Genomic DNA, 22032 nt, shown 5'->3' with positions numbered 1-22032 from the left:
TTTTTTAAAATTATAAAACTTGCTTTTCAGCAGAAACCATTCAAAAATGAGGTACCAAGCCACATATGGGGAGAAAATATGTGCAACTTAGATATATCTTATAATGGTTTTATATTTGGAATACAGAAAAAAATTCTCAAAACTCAAAAATACAGTATAAAAATATACAAAATATTTGAGCAGACACTTCTGCGAAGAAAATATATAAATAACAAAAGAAGTAAGTGAAAAATGCTCCATACCTTTAGTCTTCAGAGAGCCAAAATAAAACCCCTTAATGTAACTATACATTGATGAGAGTGGCTGAGACTAAAAATCCTGAAAAAACCAAGTATTGACTGGAAGGTGAACCATCTGGAATCCTCACAAACTGCTGGTAAGGATGTTAAATAACATGGCATTTTAGAAGAGAGAGCTCGGTAGTATCTTTAAAAATTAAACATACATACAACATATGACTTGGAAACTCTTTTCCTAAGTGTTGAAACTGAACAAATGAAAACTTTTTCTCCACTCAGACATGTACACAAAAATTCCTAGCAGCTTTATTTTTAGTAGCTAAAAATTGGCAACAACCCAAACATCCATTAGTAGGTGAAAGGACAAACCATGACATATTTATACAATTAAATGCATCTCATCAGCAATAAGAATGCAAGTTACCAATATGCACAACCACATGGAAAACCCTGACAAACATACTGTTGAGCAAAGAAACCATACTCCTCCTAGTAGAGTACATGTTCTGTAATTCTCTGATACAAAATCCTAAATAGAGAAGAAAAAAGCTAACCTGTACTGTCAAAAAATAACAGAGAAATGGACTTCTAATGGAGCACTGAGAAACTTTGGAGGAAGATGGTAAGGTTCGAGAACGAATCGTGATGGTGATCACTGTATGTTTATTAAACTTGATCAAAATATATGCTTAAAATGGGCTTCTTCACAGCATATAGATTATAGCTTGGTAAAGTTGGTTTTAATAAACGGCAAAAAATATATTTCATCATTTTGTTTGAAGAAAATGGCCAAAGTTTGAGGAAGAGCTTTCTACCCTTCTACCCCTTGTGTTTGGCATGAATGATAGTGCAAAATGTCCTAATGGATTCTCTACAAGTTTCAGTTTGGGTTTCTTTAAAGGAGAACAAGAAATTTAGTCGTTTATTAACTACAGCAAATTCAGAATGTTTTGCAATTTCTATGCCTTTTTCCATGATATTTTAAGGTTTGCTTATCCATACTTAACTGAACAATTTACATAATATTCTGGAGTGAAATGTCTTAATGGAACTTTTCCAAACCATTCTACTTAGATTTTATTGGGGTTTTTTCCTTTTTTAATTTGGGGGTAGGTGCCAGGGATTGAACTCAGGGTATTAGGCATGTTAGGTTCACTTTGTAATTAATTTATATAATAGATGATTAAAGCACATAATTATAATACCAAGTTCAAATGCCAAGGGCAGGCTTGGAGTCAAATATCACTGACTCTTGTAACAAGTAGTTCAGGAGTCAGGCTGTGAGTATCAATTGTTTGTGCCCTGCAGAAAGCCACGCAAATGAAGGGGCATTTGGGATAGAGAAAGTGGCTTACAAGGACAGGTATGCAGACAGGCTTGGGAGTAGCAGAGTAACCAGGAAACCCAGTCAAGCCATGAGCTGCAGTATGTGTGTGTTATAGATGAATTTAAGAGCTAATCCAAGGAGTCTGTTGCTAAATGAAGGACACATCAACTCTCAACTGGATCTCTGTAATCAGTCACCAGCCAATCAAATGCATAAAAACAGCGAATTGTCATGGAATTTCAAAAGTAGAAATAACTTTTAAAAGGAGGTGTGCTTACTCTTTGTGGCTTGAATCCCACCTGAAGCACTCCCATTCACTCTGCCTGAACATCTCCAAATATCAGAATGTCCTTGCCTATGGTGAAAAACAAAGCATTCAGAAGGATGGTGAGAAAACCCATCACAGGTTATGCAATGAATAGGCAAGTGGTAAGAGCCAGTTTTCCCATCCTAATTTACCCACATTTGCGTTCCTGTATCATTTTGGGAGCCAGATTTCTCTTTGAAATCTTGCCTTATTGGAAGCCCTCTGTCTAAGAGTAGATTTAAAAACCAATTGATAATCCCGTCATTCTGGGAATCTGAGGCAGAGGATCACAAGATCAAGCTTAGCCAGAGCATCTCAGTGAGACTCAGTTTCAAAATAAAAAGGTAGAAAGTCCGGGGAGTGTAGCTCAGCGCAAAGGCTCTGGGCTCAGTCTTCAGTACTGAAAAAAATAAAAAACTATATAGTGCATTTTTCAAACTTTCTAAATCAGTAAGTTTCTTACCCAACCTTTTTGGAATTGGTAAATTCCTCAGAAATTACTCTGAGGAAGCTGATATCACAGAAATGAAACTGATGAAGGAGCCCACCACTCTCCTCCATTCTTCGTCCTGTTCCTTAGCAATATAGCAAGATCTTTGAAGTCCTCAGGGTTTATTGCAGAACACTAAGATCTGTGAACCATCTTTGGTCCACACATTGACTTTCAAAAGAGGGAACTGACGCCTATGGGTGAAATGACATTTCCAAGATTACACAGCTACATATATTCATGTTCTCATTTTGCTACACTCCACGACAGCATTTAACATTTAAATTTTTCTTTAACATAGATCTTTCCTGTTCTTTAAGATCCCTCCCAGTTGTACCACCTGCACCAAGCTAAATTATTCCTTGGTGTTTACACCTTTCACATATTTATAGACTGTCATCATGGCACTGCTGAGTCATCCTCCAGCCTTCTATACCTACATGTATACCTCCTTTCATCTTGCTGTACAAGTCAGTCTCTCCCGTCCTGTAGCGTTTGTACTATCCTCTCTCTAGTGCCTAGAAGAGAACAGTCTGAGTATATTCCAGATGGTAAAAAATAACCCCAACATGTTGCAACCAGGGGGAGAGAAACACACTGAGTAGATGAAAGGAACAATCTACAGGTTAATTAGTAGTATGGCCACAAATATGTGCATGGTTTTGTTTCAGAAATAAAGCAAGCTGTATTTGTTGTAACTATCTCTGCTTTGAACTTAACAGAATGTTGATAATACCAAGCTTTGTTTACGGTCCAAATTGTTGCTAAAGACCTTCACCTTTGCATTCTCCCTGTGTGCTACCTCTTGCTCAAGACAGAACATCAAATAAAATCACATAGCGGGAGCTGATGCAAGAACACACTTCTACTTCTCTGCTTTTCCGTAGTTCCTATAGATTTATATGGTTTCTGGGAGCTTCCTATTAAGTCTCAGTGTTAAAGATAGCCCTTGACTTATCTCACTAGTTATTAGGCATTTGAGTATTAGTCATCTTGTAGAAATTAAATGTGTTTATTGAGTATGATAATCTAAATATGGAAACTACTTTAGTAGAAGAGGAATTTCTCAGAAATATTTCACGGACATAAATAGAACATGCCTATTTCCAGGTTTTCACATTCTTTTATTTCATAGCTTTTATAGGTTCAACAAATTTGGGATGCTAAAAGACTGCCCAGAAATCACCATTGCGTAGATTCTTCTTAGCTTTAGTCAGCCTTAATTTAAATTTACTTTGCATGTTGTTCTTATAAAATTTATCTTAGAATGAAAAACTGAAGTCTGTGGAGGTCTTTATAAAAACTTCTGATTCAGAGTATTTAATTTTATAAAAGAGAGATACAGAGACAGGATGTGGCCAGCCCAGTTATTTGACTCTCTAGGTTATGCTGGATTTTTTCCAGAGTCTTATATGGTCCAGAAAGTGTCCTTCAGCCTCAGCCAGATCTTCCAGAACTTTCTGTGTCTTTCTTCTGCTGCTGTTTCTGACTCTCTATCAGGGACATGGGCTCTTAGTGGGTAGAAAGATGATTTCTTGTTGTATTCTTACTACACAGCCTTGCGCTCAACCTCAGAAATTATTAGGACCAGTAGTTTATTAGAATGGAATTTAAACTTTTCTACTTAAAGATCCAGTGATTCTGCTAACCTGGAATTGGCAAAGAAGGGCAACTGTTTCTCTCAAAGCAAGATTGTGAAGGGCCTTGTTCTCTGAATGAAAGAAGATAGGGGAAAAGTAGAAACCTCATGTTTTATTCAGATGTTAACAAAGAAAATTGAGAAGCGTGTTTCCTTAAAATTGACACCATTTTTATCCCAAACATTCTGGTAAGTGATAGCAGATGAATGTGCAGGCTTCTGTAGAGTTGGAGGAGTTTTTCTAGGAGCATAGTCCCGGTGGGTGGGAAGTATTACCTCAAAGTAATGCACTAATCACTTTCAACCTCATATATTTTCACATACTGTGTGCACACATTTGTACATTAATAACCGTTTCCACGACGTCACTTCAGCACTCGGAGAGCTCAGTGTTGCTATGCAAGTGCTGGTGCTAGAATCAATGCAGACGGCAGTTTAGCAATGAGGATTTACAGAGACACACGAGGGAATTGGCCCAGGGTCCTAAGACTCCATGCCCACGGGGCTTCCCTTGAGCTCTGATGTAGCATCATGTGTTAAACATTTCTGGCATTCATCCACCCACTCCAGTGAGACTAGAAACCATACTGCCAGAATTCAGAAGACATGTAACTCTTTACAATAGTCCTACATTCCTCTTTGTGGCTTTTGCATTAAAATTTCTGGTAATGTGATCAACGAATGGAAGCTCCAGTTATACAAGTACAATCAGCTATAGTGAGCATGTAGTTTATATCAGTATTAACTAAACAAGCTTACTTTACAGCAGTGTATCTTTGAGAAATTCCTTATATTTTGTTAGATATATATATATATATATATATATATGCTTGTGTGTATATTAATATATAGTCAGTTTCTTCCCAGTTAAACTTTGAAATATCTAGGACTGAAATTATTATTCCTGATCTAAATACAGCTCCAACAGTTGAAGGAGCTTGCCCAAAGTCACAGGTCCTATATATGATATAGCTTTCATTGGATCAAAATTCAATTCTTCTACCCACAAATGTACCACTCATTCCACTTAAATAGCTTGTCCACATTTGCAAAAATAAACAAGGAAGCAAAACTGGAAGGCTTCTACCAAGTGAATGTGTAACACTGGTGTGTAAAGCAGTCAGTTGACACCAGCTATGGTCAAACAGGGATCGGAGCCTCGTCCTCTTTGTTGCAGATGTACCTCTGCAGAACACGCCCCCTCACGTGCTGCTACCATTCCTTCTATTTTCAGAACACAACACATATAAACCTGGAGTGTTCCAAAGTGTTTCCGAGAGAAACGAATTGATTGTACTGGAGAAGATGGCCATGGAGTTAACCTTGTTCTGGCATCATGTACAAGTCATCCTAATAGACTACAGTGTCCCATACCAGGGTCCCATTTACAGTGAAATTTTACATTATGTGGAGGGAGAAAATTCCTATGCTCAGGCAACAGCACCTACTAGTGGTGCTAGAGGTGCTAATGCTCTACCTTGCATTAGAGATGGCACAGCTGGGAAATAATTTTGTGCCACATGAAACTGTACTATGCTAAGACTACAAGAGCCTGGACTCAGATTCATCTCTTCTGTCAGATTGTCTTAGTCTTAGTCAAGTCCCTGACTCTTTTCTAGCCTTTGTTTTTGCGTTATTAAGTAAGGAGGTTGGACTAGATAGATTCAGGATTTTCTACATATTCTAGAACTATTTAAATCATCATGACCATGAACATTATGATACTGAAAGGAGAAACAAAAGCCCAAGTAAAACCAATTTGCTTCTTGGGAAATAGTGTCAGTTGAGGTATTACCTATCTCTGGGTCTGGCTGCATTGTGCAGGTAAATAATAAAGTCCAAATCAGAGGTGGCTAGACTGTGCTTGAACTGCATGAAGCCGCTTTATAAGGGCCTTAATCCCATTCATGCAGGAGAAGGCCTCATGCCCTAACCACCTCTTCAAGGCCCCACATCAAACTACTTGAATTTTGGAGAGGATCCATTCAATTCAAAGCACCTATCTTGTCTAAGATGGAAAGAGGATACTATGTTCTTGGGAAAAAATTGCAAGTATAGTACTCATCCCTTTGTGCGAAGTGTGTATGTGTGTGCAATATTACTGCTATCCAGAGGATCTGTTGAACATCTGTTTCTTCTTTTGTGATTAAGGCAGGTAAGAGGGACATTTGCAAAAACCTGGAGCCCCTTTAAGGATGAGTCATACCTCTCCATTTGTGTCTTCATGTCTCTGTGTTTATTACATGTTAGTATGTGGATTCCACCTCACTCGGAGCATATTCTTTTATCTGGCTCTTTGTTAGATGGGAGAGGAAAGACAGAGCGAGTACAAGGATTGAAAATGATCAAGATATGTTAAATCCACATAAAAAATTCCCCAAACAAGCCTCACATTCTGTATTGCAATCATCATGCACTTGAAAAATTTTTGTTTCAGTTTTTTATTCTGAAATTAGGATCATCATAACTTGTGCTTTTCTGCCTCCTGGTATTATTAAAGGGTCACTTGTACTGATTAAGAAAGAAAATACTTTTAATATAAGAGGTGCTTGCTAACCTGGTAGGGGAGGGCCTAGTGTTACTGGGCACTGAAACACGATAGCTCTGGAAACACTGACTTGGATCACCTTGATACTGGAATAAATTTGGAAATTTTCTACCACAAAAGCTAAAAGTAAGTGGTGGAATTTCACCTTTGGGTGGAGCTGAAGGTAATAAAAGTCCCATGAGAGACACCATGGAGAAAATTCAAAACATAACTCAAAGATAGTTGATGCAGTAGTTGTTATAATTGTATTAATAATTTCTGATTTTTTCGGTTAACAGATAAATCAGGAAGTGAATATCAGGTAAAAAAGAATAGACTAAGAATTAATAATGAAAATATAAAAATGTCCCGATGTAGAAATTTATTGGAGATAAATCTTACTTTGGCAAAAGAAAAGATAGTGTTATTCCTATCAGGAGTGTTCTAAGGTTTATTTAAGCTTTCCGCCAGGCCAGATGCTTTTAGGAATTTAATGAGACAACCAGTTACATAGATAGGTTCTAATGCCAGACTACCAAGGCCCAGTTGCAGCTTGCAGATTGAACTATGAGGCTGAATGCAGGTATTTGATCTCTCTAAACTATAATGAGATCGTAATAGGACCATATCATAGGTTTGTTGGGAGGAGGACAAGAAGTAACACATTTAAATACTTAAAACAGCACCTACTGCATAGTAAGAGCTGAATATTGACCGTTATCATCACTCTGGGTTCTGTAAGTTGTGGCGGGATTGGAATTGAATTTTACTACTGAGATATTTATTGATAAAGAGCAAATTTACCTAATGGCTTCTGAAATGCGGCTACCTCCATTATCAACACTTGTTCTCTACCTTCTGTAGTCGAAAGGAGAGAGATGCAGGGCTTGTGCTGGGCACTTTATAGATGTCACCTTCTTGGCTGGGTGGTTAAGGCAGCTGTTACCGTCTCCTTTTCACAGACTTAGGAAAGGTGACCACAGAGCTTGGCTCGGAATGGAGGTGCGGCAAGTGCATTTGTAGAGGAGCTGACAGATAGACATCTGCGATGGAGACTCCACGGTGACTTCCTGTCCAGTGACTGAATCTTCTCAGCTGCTTGCTTTAGTGACAAGGAAGTTAAGGCTCAAAAACAATTCACGGAACTTGACTATGCTGCCCTAACATGTCCTTATGCTAGCTAACAAGTAACAAAGGAAAGACTCATGGTTCTGATTTCCTCTATGTGACGATACGTATAACTTTGTTTTAAAAGAACATCATGGGTTGTCTTGAAAACTTCAGAGCAGCATAGCTGATTTTTTTAGGGATGGTGGCTGGGGTATTTTTATTTTTTGTTTTATTTCGAATGCTTTTCCTGAGAAGATAAGTTGTTATAAGAAAAGTTATTGTCATGACTGCTGTGTGTATGTTATTGTTTGGTGACAGTCGGGATCAGGATACATGGTTCCTACGTCACTGCCTCTATCACCCTAGTATTAAGTTCATTTTTCTAGGATTCAGCTCTTTGGGGTTCTTGGTACTAGGCAGCCTTGCCTCTTTACAGTCTAGGACAGACTACTCCCTCTGGAACATATAAGCACACGGTCCTCGTTACAACAGCAGTTATTAAAAACTCACACATGAGAATGGCCCGAGAACCTCAAAAATCATTGTTTCAAGCCTCCAGTCCTAACTTCAGAAATCAATTTCCAGAGGTGAGGTGCAGACATCAGTAAATTTTCCAAAGCTTTCCTGGTGGGAAGCCAGAGTTGAAGCGACAACTTGTGCAAAGGCCCCTCCCCCCTTCTATGATTTCCCCTCCTGTAGTTGATTGCAATGTTCAGCAAGGTCTCTGGGACTGGGGGACTGGAGCAGTGAGACTGTGCTGGCCCTTCTTTTCCTCAGAGGGAGAACGGGCCCTATTCCTAAGCAGTGCTGACATCAGAGCTATGATTGAACAATAAAATGTATCCACAGACGAACACGAGCTGCTTAAGAAAATGGTCTGTAGAAGTCAGGCCTGGCCCTCATCTCAGTCACACTGCATTTTCACTCTGAGCCCTTGAGTTTCTCTTCTACAAAATAAGAATAATAGGCAATGGTTGATTAGGCCAAGTGAGAAAATATATGTTTAAAGCAGGGCCTGGCTCAGAGAAAAACACAGTGTCTATTTTTCGGTACACTTCTTCACAATGCATGTATTTAAATCAGTGAAACATGCTTCCTTTTGCGACCTATGCGGGACACCCCCTTTCAATTTACCTCCTCACCTGAAGGTATGACATAAGCAAATATATGTCTATAAATGAATCATATCGTGGTCAGAAGTGATTAATAATTTCCTTTTATCAGCCTTCACTTCATCTCTTCTGGTTTTTCACCCAAGTCTGTCACCCATTCCTGAATTTCTGTCTCTGACAATTCTGGGGGTTTGTGCGTGTGTGTGTGTGTGTGTGTGTGTGTGTGCGTGTGTTGTGTAGGTGCATGTGTGTGGTCTTTGTTTTGCCTTACATAGTATTTCTTCTGGACTAAAATATTTCCTAATTTCTCTACCTCTGAAAGTACCTTCTGTCTTCCACTGGTTCCGATGCTGGATCGGTTGTCTTTGCTCCTTGTCCTGGTGTGAGTGTGAGTGTGCGTGCATACACACGTGTGTATGTTCATGCCTGTGTGCATATGTGGGTGAAGAGATATGTAAAGCAGAGAAGGAAACAGCCCTCTCCAATTTCCTTTCCCTTTTTACCCATTTACCAATTGAATCTGCAAGTATCTCTGTGAGGACCAGCTAAGCAGTAATCCAGTGAAGCAGTAAGACATAGTTACGTATACAAGCAAAATGACAGAGTGGATGTGTCCTACAGTCCAGCCTTTAAGAAATTATCAAGACTCCAGTATTCGCAGAACCAAATGGCACTCACAGTAGAAGGCTGAATTTTGCTACATTACTTAAAAACATAGTCCAAGGAGATAATACTCAGTTTGATATATGGTGTGATATAGGCTATCAAACTTTCAAAGACTATCAGTTGACATTCTTCATGGAATCAGTTGTCTAAAGTTATAAATATATACAGTAGTTCCACATGATCAGTATGTTAACACCACAGAAGAAATTTATTCTACAAAGGGGCTCTAATGAATAAAACTGAACCACTTTTTCTAACTAAATACTAGCAAAATATTTCATAAGAAAATATATCTGGGCCTAATCATGTATTTTTGCTGGATGAAGAGCCATTGAAAACTGTTCATACTAAGACATAAATGTAGCAGTAGAGAGATACTTTTGTTGTTTATGGTGCCACAGAAATTTTGTTTTATTTTCAGCTAATTCATGATTGGACAGTGTGAGCCCTGTTTTGCGTGCAAATGAAACCTGTTTTGCCAATACTTGTTAATTTTTATTCTGACAGAAGTACAGAAATAGACACCCCCAAGAACAGTGGCTCAACCTGGCTTAACATTGATATCACTGAAAAAGCTCATCAAATGTTCAGTCCTGTGACATCTCACTCCAGACTTACAAAATCTCTGAATCTGGGACTCAGGGATCAGTATATTTCTTAAAGTTCCCCTGATGATTCCCATATATTCAGGCAAAGTTGAGAATCACTGTCCTAGAAAATAAACAGCCTAAGAAAACAGGTTGTCTATTATGACACTGATGTTACAAAGTCCCGTCAAATAAAATCTTTGGTGATTAGAAAATATTGTCATCCTAATCCCACAGTGAATGTCATTTGGGCCTGTCACATAAAAGATTCATAATCATTATATATTTCTTTTCATTCAATAGAAGATAGTTTCTGAATGAGTTTTAATTGGGACTGTGCTTTAGGAAGGTAACCCCAGTGGCCATATAAACAACTGGAGCAAGCTTCGTTTCTAGGAATGCTTTCCCATCGTTTTACTGCTCTTATTTAATCTTGCCTGTTCACATTTAAAACAGGACCTTTTCTGAAGTAAATCAAATATAGAAGATTAAATATTGTGTGCTCTCTCTTATATGAGAAACTCAAAATATAAAAAACTCAAAGAGCAATGTAAAAGGTAGGTGATAAGAAATAGAGGTAGAATTTGTAGGGATGGGAAAGGAATCTAGGAGTGGCAGAGACAGAAGAGTAGAGAGGGAAAAGGAATATAAATGATTGAAATGATGAGTAGATTTACCAGTTTAATGTAATTATTATGTATTGCCAACATATTCTAAGAATAAAAGAAACTTTAAAAACCAGAATATATTGAAGAATGTGTTTAATGAGAAAACTGATATATATAAAGCCTTAATTCATCATAACATTTAAAAGTATAATACTCATTTTGCTTATACTACAATTTCTAAATCAAATGGTAAGATGTGAAGACAAAAGTGACTGAACAGATATCTGTGTAATTTAACTGTTTTATTTTGGCTTTGAATAATGTGCAAGTTTGCGGGTATGTCATCTCCATCCACCACGCACAAACTCTCAAAGTGGTTATTGACATTTTTGGTCCCTCCTCAGAAACAAGCAACATTTGCAAAAGAAGATCTAGGGACTATTGTATTAATAATCATGTGGTGATTGACAGAAAAACATTTTTAAGTAAAAATGTTTTGTTGTTGCTACAGTACTGGTTATTGGACCCAAGGCCTTTGCATTGAGCTACATCCACAGCCCTTTGCAAATTGTAAAAAAAATTCAAAATAATGAAACAAAAAATAAATATGAAAACATATCCCACTACTGGATCTCTCTGGCTTAATGTGTTGATTTTTCCAGAATGTCACTCTCCAGTGATGCCTTGACTAAAATGACGTGTTCAAATTCTGTCTAACCATCCATATTTAGCTCAATTATTGAAACCTTCCTGAAGATTTTCCATTGTAAGAATAAGTGAACTAGATGGCCCATGAGCAATGCAACCTGATTTACATAGTAGGCATGGACTTCAGAGGCATGGATGAGGTTGGTGGACATGGGCAAGAGAGGTGAGGGATGGCACACAGATGATGCAAGACCATATGCACATGCGCATGAACATGCATGCACACCCACAGACACACACTCACGCTTACACATAGATGCACACACATACGCAGGCTTTTGGTGGGTAAATGTTTTATGAGACTTGATCCGCAGTCAGTGTACAGTCTCCCTGGTCCTGTGTCATTGGTTCCTTTGATCTGCCATACTGAGCATTGCCACAGAGCTCCTCCTGCCTCCCTCGGTCTGAACTCCAGCTTTCTCACTGCCCTACTGTATTGTGTCCTCCCTGCTTTGATATCTTGAGGTTTGGTATCACTCCTCTGGGCTTTTTTTTTTCTTTTACTTGTTTTCATTGTTGTTTTTAGTGCTGAGATCCTTGCCTAAAAGGGCATTAAGGTTGTGGTGTGCTGTTAATAACATGTAGTGTGAGTCCTTCTCGGCAAGGCTGCACCATGCTTAAGTAGCTTTCTTTACATTCTGAGTGCATCTCTAAAAGGCAAAGTTTGTAAATTTTTGTTAAGGTGAAAGGAGAAATTTGAGCACCTTTTCTGTGTTGCTGATGTGTAGAGCTATTTTTAATTTTGGTTCTTCTCTTTTTCTCTCTGTGCTTGTGAATTTTAAGGTGCCAGACTGACTGCCCTCAAGGCTGGTGTCCCCAATTTATCCCAAGGATAGGAAAAATACAGAAGACAGCAGGGCTGGTCATGGCTTGGTCCAGAGTATTAGCCTGACAGACTCTGGAAGAATATTCTCCAAAACATAATGGAAATATCTACTTTCATAGCTGAGAGGACATCATCACCAAGCACTGTAGTGTTTGTGCATCCTGGAAGCCACAGATACACATTCCTTCTGTGAAAAAACTAGATGTTTTTTCTCTTGTCCATCTCTACCTGTCTAAATTCCATTCTTTAAACTCAAACTCTGCTGTCTGTTTCTCTACAAATCCTTTTCTGAGCCATCTCAGATGTGATTTTCCTTATATATTTTCATAACATTTTCTTCTAACATGTTGCACATTTTGCCATGTGATTTGGGGATGTATGTAGTCTCAGAATGACTCTACAATTCACAGTTAATGTCTAACCGATTTCTGCATGTCATACAGAGGCAGACTGTAGTACTGGACAAAGAGTAGACACTCAGGATATCTGTTAAGTAGAAGGACAATTTCAAAGCTTACCTTTCCAGCCTAACCTTACCATCTAAAGCAGGGATTGAGGTTTGTTAGCCGTCTTTGCGGATAGCTAACAAACTCTCCTTGCCATGGAGTTTCAAGCTCTTAAATTCCAGATATTACACTTTGTATATTCGTGTTCCAGTTCAGCGGTGCCAAACCTATGACAATGTGCCACAGCGGGCTGTTTGTATCACTGAAAGCTCTGAAAGGTTCGCCATCCCTGGGCTAAATCAAATTGTCATGTCTAGTTGGCTAGCAGACCACCTAGACCAATAGTTGACACCATTTGGCCAGAATATTGTTTTGTTTTGTTTTGTTTTGCAAAGTGTCATCCTCAGATCCCCAGGGTTCCTGATATCTGATTAAGTGATCCATTTTTACTTCTAGAAAGCCAAAAACTAATATAGAAAAACAATTTTGTTGACCTGCACTTAACAAGTTTATAATGTAATATTACAATTTTCATAGAAATCTTATGTGTTCTTAATAATCACATGGATTAGTAATCATCTATCTGCTCCTTAATCCTCAGTATTTTTTCTGTAATGGAATTCTGACAGTTGGTAACAGGGAGGACTCAGAATTTTAGTATCATTTTCAAACAGGGCCATTCACTTTATAGTAAACCAATTAAGTTTTTCATTTTTCTGTTTCCAGAGTAATCACAAAATAGTGTTATATACATTACCTTAATTTTTTTTACTATAAGCAGGGGAAGTAAAATATTTTAAAGATATCTTTCTAAATTTTACATCTTATAATAAAAATTGTACAACTCCTCTTGGGTAGAAGTTTGTAAGCCCAGTCATAAAGACTCTATTAAAATTATTATACAAATTTTTTATCAAATGTCAAGAGCATGATGTTGGGCCTTTGTAATAGTATCAACTCTAGCAGAGATGGCTGAGTTTCCAAGAACTTTATTTTTCCAGCACTTGATATTTCTCATTTCTTAGAAAAAAATGATGGATAGTTTGAGCCTTATTTAAAAGACACATTCCAATCCTGCAATAGAATATGAAGAAATACTCTCCAGGGCTAAATGCAACCAGAGAGAATTTGAAATATATTTACTTCTTTTTTTTCCCAAGTTGAAACATTTAGCCCTTTCATTTTTTGAGTGTGAAATGGTTGTCAATCCAATGTGATGGAGTGCTGAAAGCAGTCTTCAGTGAGAAATGTCTCCATCGTGAGCCATAATGCCAAATCTGTACTAATCCCGATGCATACAACGAGGAAGAAACAATACTGCATAGTGAGTAAGAGCACAAAAACTGAAGCTAAACTGCCTGCGTTTGATCATGCTTAAACATTTTTTATAACTCTTTTTCCTCACCTGCACAATAGAAATAATAACAGTATCTACACATAAGTTGTTACTGATATATGGGGAGCGCTAAGAAAAATGTCCAGCATGCATGAAATTAGCTTTGTTATAAGTTATATGAAAAAGCATGAAAATTTGCTGACATTCCCAGTGGTCTGTAATTATCTGTTGGGATTTTTAAATTTAAAGACGGAGGCTAAAGAAGCAAATTTGATGTGGACTTGACTTCTGACACCAGATTCCCATGATGGAGCCAGATAGACATATCAATTACAACCAGCACAGTATCTCTTTTGTCTTAAATTATATTTTATTGTTACAATTTAAAACAGTGTGCACAACCTAACATATATGGGCCAGATCCCATTAATCAATTTAAGAATGCTATAATTTTGCAGCACACTAGGTAGGGGTTCATGGCAGAACCAAGGCCATGAGGGACTCAAAAGCTCACAGTACTTGGGATTTTTATATGATTTAGGGATGTTGAAACTCAGAACATATGTAGAGGCCGTGCTAACTGAATCATAGTGTCTTAAAGGGTGTCAAGTCCAAGAGATGAGACTTGTTTCCTGAGACGCCAGAACACAGAGCTAGCACTTTTAGGTAGCAGTTAGAATGAAGATACATGCTGGCTCAACATGATAGAGAATTTCCTAAACAGTCAGAGTGATCTGGAAATAAAACGCATGATCTGCCTACCACTGAGGGCTCATTACCGAGATCTGACCACCAGGGCTTTTGGGAAAGGAGTCAAAGTTTGAGTTGGACCCAGATCCTTCTCGTTCTGACTGGATGCAGAGAATCTCCAAGGAGAAAGGCTTTCTTGGACTGTTTCCTAGGTTGTACCCTTCAGTACAACCAACATCCTGAGTCATATTTCCTTTATATATACATGTATGTAAGGTTAGAGGCAGAACACTGGTCTCAGAGTCAGAGACCTAAGTTCTGTCTTAGCACTTTCTCTGTGACCTTTGATCAGTCTCCTCAGCTGACTCATAAAATCCTGCCGTGCTGGCTTCCCAAAGCAAGTGGTGACTGTATGATAATCCTTCTTGGGTGGTTCTATCACTGCTGCTGGAGGGATGAATCAATCTGCTGCCTCTCCCAAGTTGGCTTCTTTAGGAAGGGTGAGGAATTCCTTTGTTTCTTCTTAACAATCAGTCCTCTCTTTTTCTCTCAGGCCGCTGTGCTCGCTGTGGGGAAAATGTTGTTGGGGAAGGCACAGGATGCACTGCCATGGATCAGGTCTTCCACGTGGACTGTTTTACCTGCATCATCTGCAACAACAAGCTCCGAGGGCAGCCTTTCTATGCTGTGGAGAAGAAGGCCTACTGCGAGCCCTGCTACATTGTAAGTTCTTCCACATTTGTCTCTCCAGTGCTTTGTCTCCTTTGGCCAAATGCCAGTCACTCCAGATTGAATGTAGCCAGCTGATCTTTATTCCTGAGCAGGCTTCAAAAGGTATGTTTTTGTGTAAGTTGATGTATCATCATTTTCCCCTGTATTTCCAACTCATATGAAGTCAAAAATTGCATTGGGGTAGGGCTCCTTTCATTAAGTGACTCTGCAGGGAGATCACCAACCTATGGCTTTCCAGCATGTACAGTATATACAAGCCAACACGCTCCTCCCTCAGGGATCAAAAGGCTTTCCTAGTAGCGGGCCCATACCTCTTGTTGTTAAATTTCACCTTGCATTGAAATCCATGTGTTTCGTAGGGAAACTGTCTATGGCCATTCCAACCTGAACACGCTCTATCTCGTCTTAGGGAAACTTTGCAGATCTCTTGACTTGTCAATGCTCTTCCAAACACCTGGATTTCAGAGTGTTTCTTAAATAACCTCCTTATCCGGCAGGTTTTCCTTGATGCAAAGAAGCCCTTTATTACAGAGCACCTTAAGGGGAAATTAATAGGAATGCTAATGGAGCTAATAGTAATTATTTTGTTTGAAATAACACAACTATATTTTAGTAAAAAATTCTCAGTCACATTATCTTAGCTTTTCTATAGGGCTACTTAATCCATTGAGCTATCCTCTCTGAAAGAGGAAGTTGATGAATAAAGTGCAAATGTTTAAAATCTAAAATATATTTCTTTGCTATCTTTCTGTGTGATTTTGATCTGCATAGCTAATTAATGGGGAAAATAACACTTTTTTTTGCAAATCCACAGAGGAGTCATGGTTTGACCCTTGGTACCAAGACATTCCAACCCAAAAGAAGCCTTGGCTGTGATGTATTGGGAGTCATATCTTTGTAGATTTCCAAAATTCAAGTGTTTTGGAGTTCCTGTCTGGGTTGGTATCATCCCATAAACTGTCATCCCTAGCTCATTGTCATGATGGGGCTTCTAGTATGTATCTCAAAGTTCCTCAAGATTAAGATTTTATTGGATTAAATATCATTTTGCATATTTTAAGTTCAATATTATTTCATCTTCCTTTCAAAAGCACCTCAAACATATAGCATCATAAAATAATATACTGTTAGAGTTGGAAAAACACATATTTTAAAGTCATTTGCTTAACATCAGCCTATAAAATGAGAATACTGAAAGGTGGAGAGGAGGACACCCATTTCTTATGTACCACATCAGTGTCAGAGCCAGGGCTGCATTTAGTTGTTTACACTTCTACACCTACTTACCTATTGTGCAAACACTACATGGTTTTAATTTGTACAAAATGTGTGTTCTTTTGCTCTGGAAGAAACAATTATATATAAGAAAAGTATAGAAAACAAGAGCTTACCACTTTAGCACATATTTTAAATACCAACCTTTGACATCATTTTTGAAAAAGGAAAGGCATTACATGGTTCCCTTCTATATTTAAATGGAGTGCATGAACTGACATTCACAGTGACTTAGGACCACCACTCTGAAATTTACTCAAGGCTGTGAGCTCTCACAGAAACCTCAACAGAGCTGCAGAAGCACCTAGAGCTGTTTGTTCTTACACTTACTAATTACAGAGTGCTGTGTCTGTATGTGCACATGCACGTGCACACACGTGTGTGTATGTGTAGCTCTTGTCTCTGCATTTCATCCCTTTTTAACTATCTTGCTACTTCAGTGGTGCTTTTGTGCCAGCCTTCTTCAGCGAGTCTTATTATCTCTTATTAGCCAAAACTCTTAGATGTAGCATCAGGAAATAATATAGCACTCTGAGAAGAACATGAGCTTCAATTCAGTTCTGTCACTTAATGCTTTGTCTCCTTGGGAAAGATACCTGATCTTCCTAAGCCTTAATTTTGTCATCTGTATAATGGGGATGGTTTGAGGGATTTTTTTTCCCTGATGACTCCTTAAATTGAAATGAAGCAATCTTTTAAAGCAAATTTGACCTGCTCAGGAAACAGTAATGGAAAAAGTGTTATTGTGAGATTAATTTTAAGAGATTTTTGGACCTATTTACTATCTCTGAACATGACAATCTCATATGTGCAGTAAGACTCTGAGCCTTAGAAATATGTTTTACCCCTCAAATATATCCATTTTATAAAAATGAATTTCACAGCAGGTGGGTGGATTTTTATCTCTATTGCAGACAAACATCTCTGATTATCCGTGGTGCTTCCCTCTGCTTTGGTTGCACTTTACTGTATTGTGCTTAATCAAATGCTTGGAAGAGCTGGATGAATTCAAATTCTGAAAATTGTACCACCTTTTTTACTTTTATCCTTGTAAGAGTGTTTCATGATTCCGGAATTCACTTAAGCTTTGTTTGAGGGCCCTTGTTGATTATTGATTCCAAATTCACCACACAGCCCTCATGCTTGCAAATGGATGCATTAGCACTGTAATTTCTTCTAAACTTTCGCATGTCCAAAAAGCTGCACACTGGAAGTGTAAAGAAGTCAAGGAAACAGGGAGAATAAGATAAAACAAATTTCTTCTGAAGACAGATTTTGCATAAGAATAAACTTAGGGTTGTGTGTCTGTTTCTATGAATGAAAAGGCTTAGAATAGGAAGTACTTCTTGTGTGACCTGACAGAACTGCTTCTTGTTATAGTGCTGGAAGCGGATGTCTAAAAGGCGTTCTCTACAAAGCAGAGAGAGCCCAGACCCTGGGCATCAGTCAGTATTCCTATAATTTTTTTTCATTATTGAAGGAGGATTTAGCTCAGCAGCACTGCCCCTGCCTCACAAGCACAAGGTCCTGAGTTCAATCCCCAGTACAAAAAAAAGAGTATTGAAGTTAGCCACCCAGCTATCATCCTTAAGTGCACGGAGATCCCAGCGAAGTTAGTGGATTAGTGAATTATTTCTGAGTGAGGACCATCAGTGTTTGACCAACCAATTTGACTTTGCTTTAAGTACTCAAACTGATTTCTGCCAAAAGTGTTTATTGATAAATCTAAGATCATATTTAAATTTACTATTTACATAATTTATAGACAAAATGTGCCAATCATGCCTCCACATTTGATTCCATGATTATTAATATATTAACAAAAGCATTAATGATTTGTAGTATATTTCTCAAATTTTTAAATCCTGGTGCACAAACAACTGTGATTAAAAAATTTAATTCTAAGGGCATCGTAATTCTCTTTACACATATTTTGTTTTCTATTTTCTACTTACTAACCTCATATAAATATGTGTGTAGCTTTCCATTGGTAATAATCTTCATTTTTAGCTTTTCATCTGTTTAGGTTTATATCATGTTTATACACTACATTTTAAAACCATTTGTCCCTCAAAATGTATTAGATATTTTCTAATATTTTAACATTATAACTAATATGCCCACAGAAAACCTATTTTTTATTTTTTAAAAGTATCACCTTAGCCTAAATACTTTGATTTATGTTACCAAATCAAGTGTAATGTAATTCAGAGGACTTTCGGTTTACCTTATTATATCTCTTTATAAAGACTTTTCCAATAACCAAGACCATCAGCATTAATTATAGCACGTATTAAACTGTACCCTATTCCTCATTGGAGAACTTTACTCATATTTATTTTTAACCAATTTAATAATTGTATTATATCATATTTATTTTGTGTTTGCATAATTATTAAAATCAATTAGATGCTTTTCTACTTTGGTGATATCTTATAAAAGCTTAATTTTGATTCTTCTTATACTTTAAAATAAATGAATAGACTAAAGTCAAGAGCCCTAAAACTTTCCTGGGAGTTAAAATGATAGATAAGAATCTATTTTTCCTTTTCCTGTCTCTCCTGGTATGGCCTTGGGTAAACCATTTAATTGTTGAGTACTAATGTTCTCCTTTATTGAAGGAAGATAGTAATTTCTTCCCTATCTTCAAATAAAGGAAATGAACTAGTATGATATTTCGTATACTGTGAAACCATTTACTATAATAAGGGGTTAATCTGCAGTTAGCTTTTTTCCTTAGCCTTGTGTGATACAATTTAGAAACATTTTGTTTGGAGTAGTGTAGTTGTTGCTAATAATGAACTTGCTTGACTTCATAGGAATATGAGGATATATATGAGAAAAAGAGAATCATGCTTAGCTTAAGACAATTTTTATGTTTTTTGAGAATGAAGGACAGCAGCAATGCTTCCTGCTTATGTGTCCATCTGCCCTTCATGAGACAACTTTCGTCATCAGTGTAGATTTAGGAAAGAATGGCTGCTTTCTTCTCAGCACTGGCAAGGCGTCTGGACCTAGGGACACAGTACGTCAGAGATTCACAGCAAAAGTCTGTTTATGAAATGGCAGCCAAGGATCCTTCCCGAAACCAGGGCTCTTTACAGAGTGGACAGAATCCAATTCCTCACTCTCTGACAGTAGAATCTGGTCAGGCATTTTTATTAGAGCTGGAATCCTAGTGACTAAAGGACTTCTGGAAAGAGAAGGCCAACCCCAAAGACTGCTAAACACTTTAAGGGACCTGAACTTGGCATATTCCTGACCAACACGCTAACACTCTTTCGTTCTCTTATGTTGCTAAGTGGCTACACTTACATCAGAATCACTTTTCATCTTCCATTAAGAGATAGATTTTTGTTCCTCTGCAGGAAAGCTGTCTTTTTATATACTGAAGTTCTCCTAATAAAATGTTCTAAAAGCAATTATAGCCAGTGCCTTATGTGAGTGTTGAAAATGGAACCGAGAGTTTGGGCTAAATCTGAAAAATCGACATACAATTCCCTCCTCTTAACTGCACACCTCTGCTCTGTCATCTCAAGACATGCTTCCTTCTAGTTTCTCTTTCTCTCACATCATACATGCACGGGTACACATGCACGGGTGCACATGCATGTGCGCACGCGCGCACACACACACGCGCGCGCACTTTCTTCTTGATGTTTTATCGTTATTCTACCAGCCTTCTCCCAAGAAGAAGAAAAATGTTTCAAGAAAGAGAAAAACTTGTCAAATACTGTCTTGTAGAGTTTAACCAGGCAACTACTAACAAGTTATCTCTTCTGTTCTTACAGCCTTACCTTTACCACTCTCCTAAGTGGTTCTTTTTTTTTTTTCTGCATGTTATACATATCCAGACCTGGTGATACACACGTTAGAGATTCTGAGTCCCTTTATCCAAATGCCACTCTGATGTTTTCAAAGTAGAAGACTATGTAAAGATGAGGAAGAGGGCTTCTGACTTGCTCCTTATTGCTCGGTCCATGCTCTCATCCTGCAACGAATGTTCAACTTGGTAAATACACAGAAAGCCTGTCAGCCATATGATGTAGCAAAATAATGGAGCCAGCATAGTTGAATTTCAAGTAATGATCATATCACTAACTGCAGCAGGAGAGTACAAGTAAAGTAACCTAAAGATCTAGAAAATGACAAAAGCAACCTAAACAAAGAAGGGATTCATTAAAATAAAAATTATTGATAAGTTTAAAAATACTAGAAATTTTAGGTTGAGGAGATGATTCTTTGTAAAGAGCAATAAAAGATAAATCTAGAAACAAAAATTACAGAATATTACAAATGAAAAAGCAGCTCCTAGCATAGATACAGAACACGTTTTTAAATTATTACACTTACAATTTTATAGGAAGGAGATCATTTTCTCAGCAGATCTAAAATATGCAGGGAAAAAAATACTTGAATAACCTTTCATAAACATGGATGAAAGTCAGAACTGCTACCTGAGAAAGACCCAGAAAACTTCACTAACTGGATTTTTCATATCTTCAAAGAACAAATGATTTCTGCACTATTTCAGCTTTCAAAGCCTAGCATGAAAGAAGCAGCTTCCCGAATCATTCTATAAGCTAACATGTTCCTCAGGGTAATACTAATCGAGGCTGCCCCAAAAGCCAACTCTGTGCGAACCTAACTTTCAGAAATGCAGAAATCCTGAAACTAAATAGTAATAAACTGGATAGTACATAATAAAACATTTCACATTGCTCTGTCATTACAACATTAGGATAATTAGGAATCTTTTGGACCAATCTGCTATATTGGTGTATCAAATTGAAATTAGAATTGATCATCTCCATACATGCTTTTCATTGAATGGGAATTCATAAGATTGATTATACATTCTTGTTTAAAACAAAGTTCTAAGTGAAATTGAAGAAAAGTACTATTTTTATCAGATAAAATAAAGCCATGGCCGAACATCTTTCTCTCTAGGTTTAAGTATGCACAAAATCACCTCTGTGATATTAATATTGGTCTTAACATTGTATCCTTTGTAATAGAAAGTTGGAATCAAAGAAAAGGTTAAATATGTGTGTGTTTCAACATACTTTATAATATTGCAGCACATATAAAGATAAGAAAAATAATATGATAAATGTCCATGTACCTATTGGATAATGAAACATCAGAAATTCTGTTGAAATTCTTTTGAGTTCTTCTTTCTGTTCACATTTCCAAAGCTTCTATACAGATACAGCTGCTAACTCTAGATTTGTTTAATACATATCTCTAAACAATATGTAGTGATATTTGCATTTGCTATTCATCATTTTAAATGAGTGGCATTGTATCATTCATATTTTCCTGAGGCATTTTACTCAAAATTTTAAGACTGGGATATATAAATATTTACAAATGATGTGATTTTTCTTCTAGAAAACTTGGAAAA

The 22032-nt window shown here is 37.4% G+C and overlaps 1 protein-coding gene and 1 long non-coding RNA gene across 23 annotated transcripts in view; one reads left to right on the top strand and one right to left on the bottom strand.

Moving 5' to 3' along the window:
• Positions 1 to 22032, top strand: part of Lpp (LIM domain containing preferred translocation partner in lipoma) — an 847859-nt gene that overhangs the window by 505837 nt on the left and 319990 nt on the right. For all 22 annotated transcript variants that reach the window (XR_015441150.1, XR_015441149.1, XR_015441148.1 and 19 more), the window contains one exon: positions 15172 to 15341. Coding sequence is in view for 19 of the 22 variants with exons in the window: in XM_004834795.3 (XP_004834852.2) it covers positions 15172 to 15341 (170 nt within the window). In the remaining 3 variants the exon portion in view is untranslated. The remainder of the gene's footprint in view (positions 1 to 15171; positions 15342 to 22032) is intronic.
• On the bottom strand, positions 15171 to 22018 carry LOC147825400 (uncharacterized). Its single transcript, XR_015441159.1, has 2 exons — positions 20979 to 22018; positions 15171 to 20616 (listed from the first exon to the last, which is right to left on the bottom strand). It is a non-coding gene; the product is annotated as an uncharacterized LOC147825400 (long non-coding RNA).

Source organism: Heterocephalus glaber, unplaced genomic scaffold, assembly GCF_053883595.1.
Source record: "Heterocephalus glaber isolate CG9 unplaced genomic scaffold, H.glaber_assembly_v1.0 deba00001504, whole genome shotgun sequence".
NCBI lineage: Eukaryota > Metazoa > Chordata > Mammalia > Rodentia > Bathyergidae > Heterocephalus > Heterocephalus glaber.
This window is presented reverse-complemented; position numbering and strand designations above follow the sequence as displayed.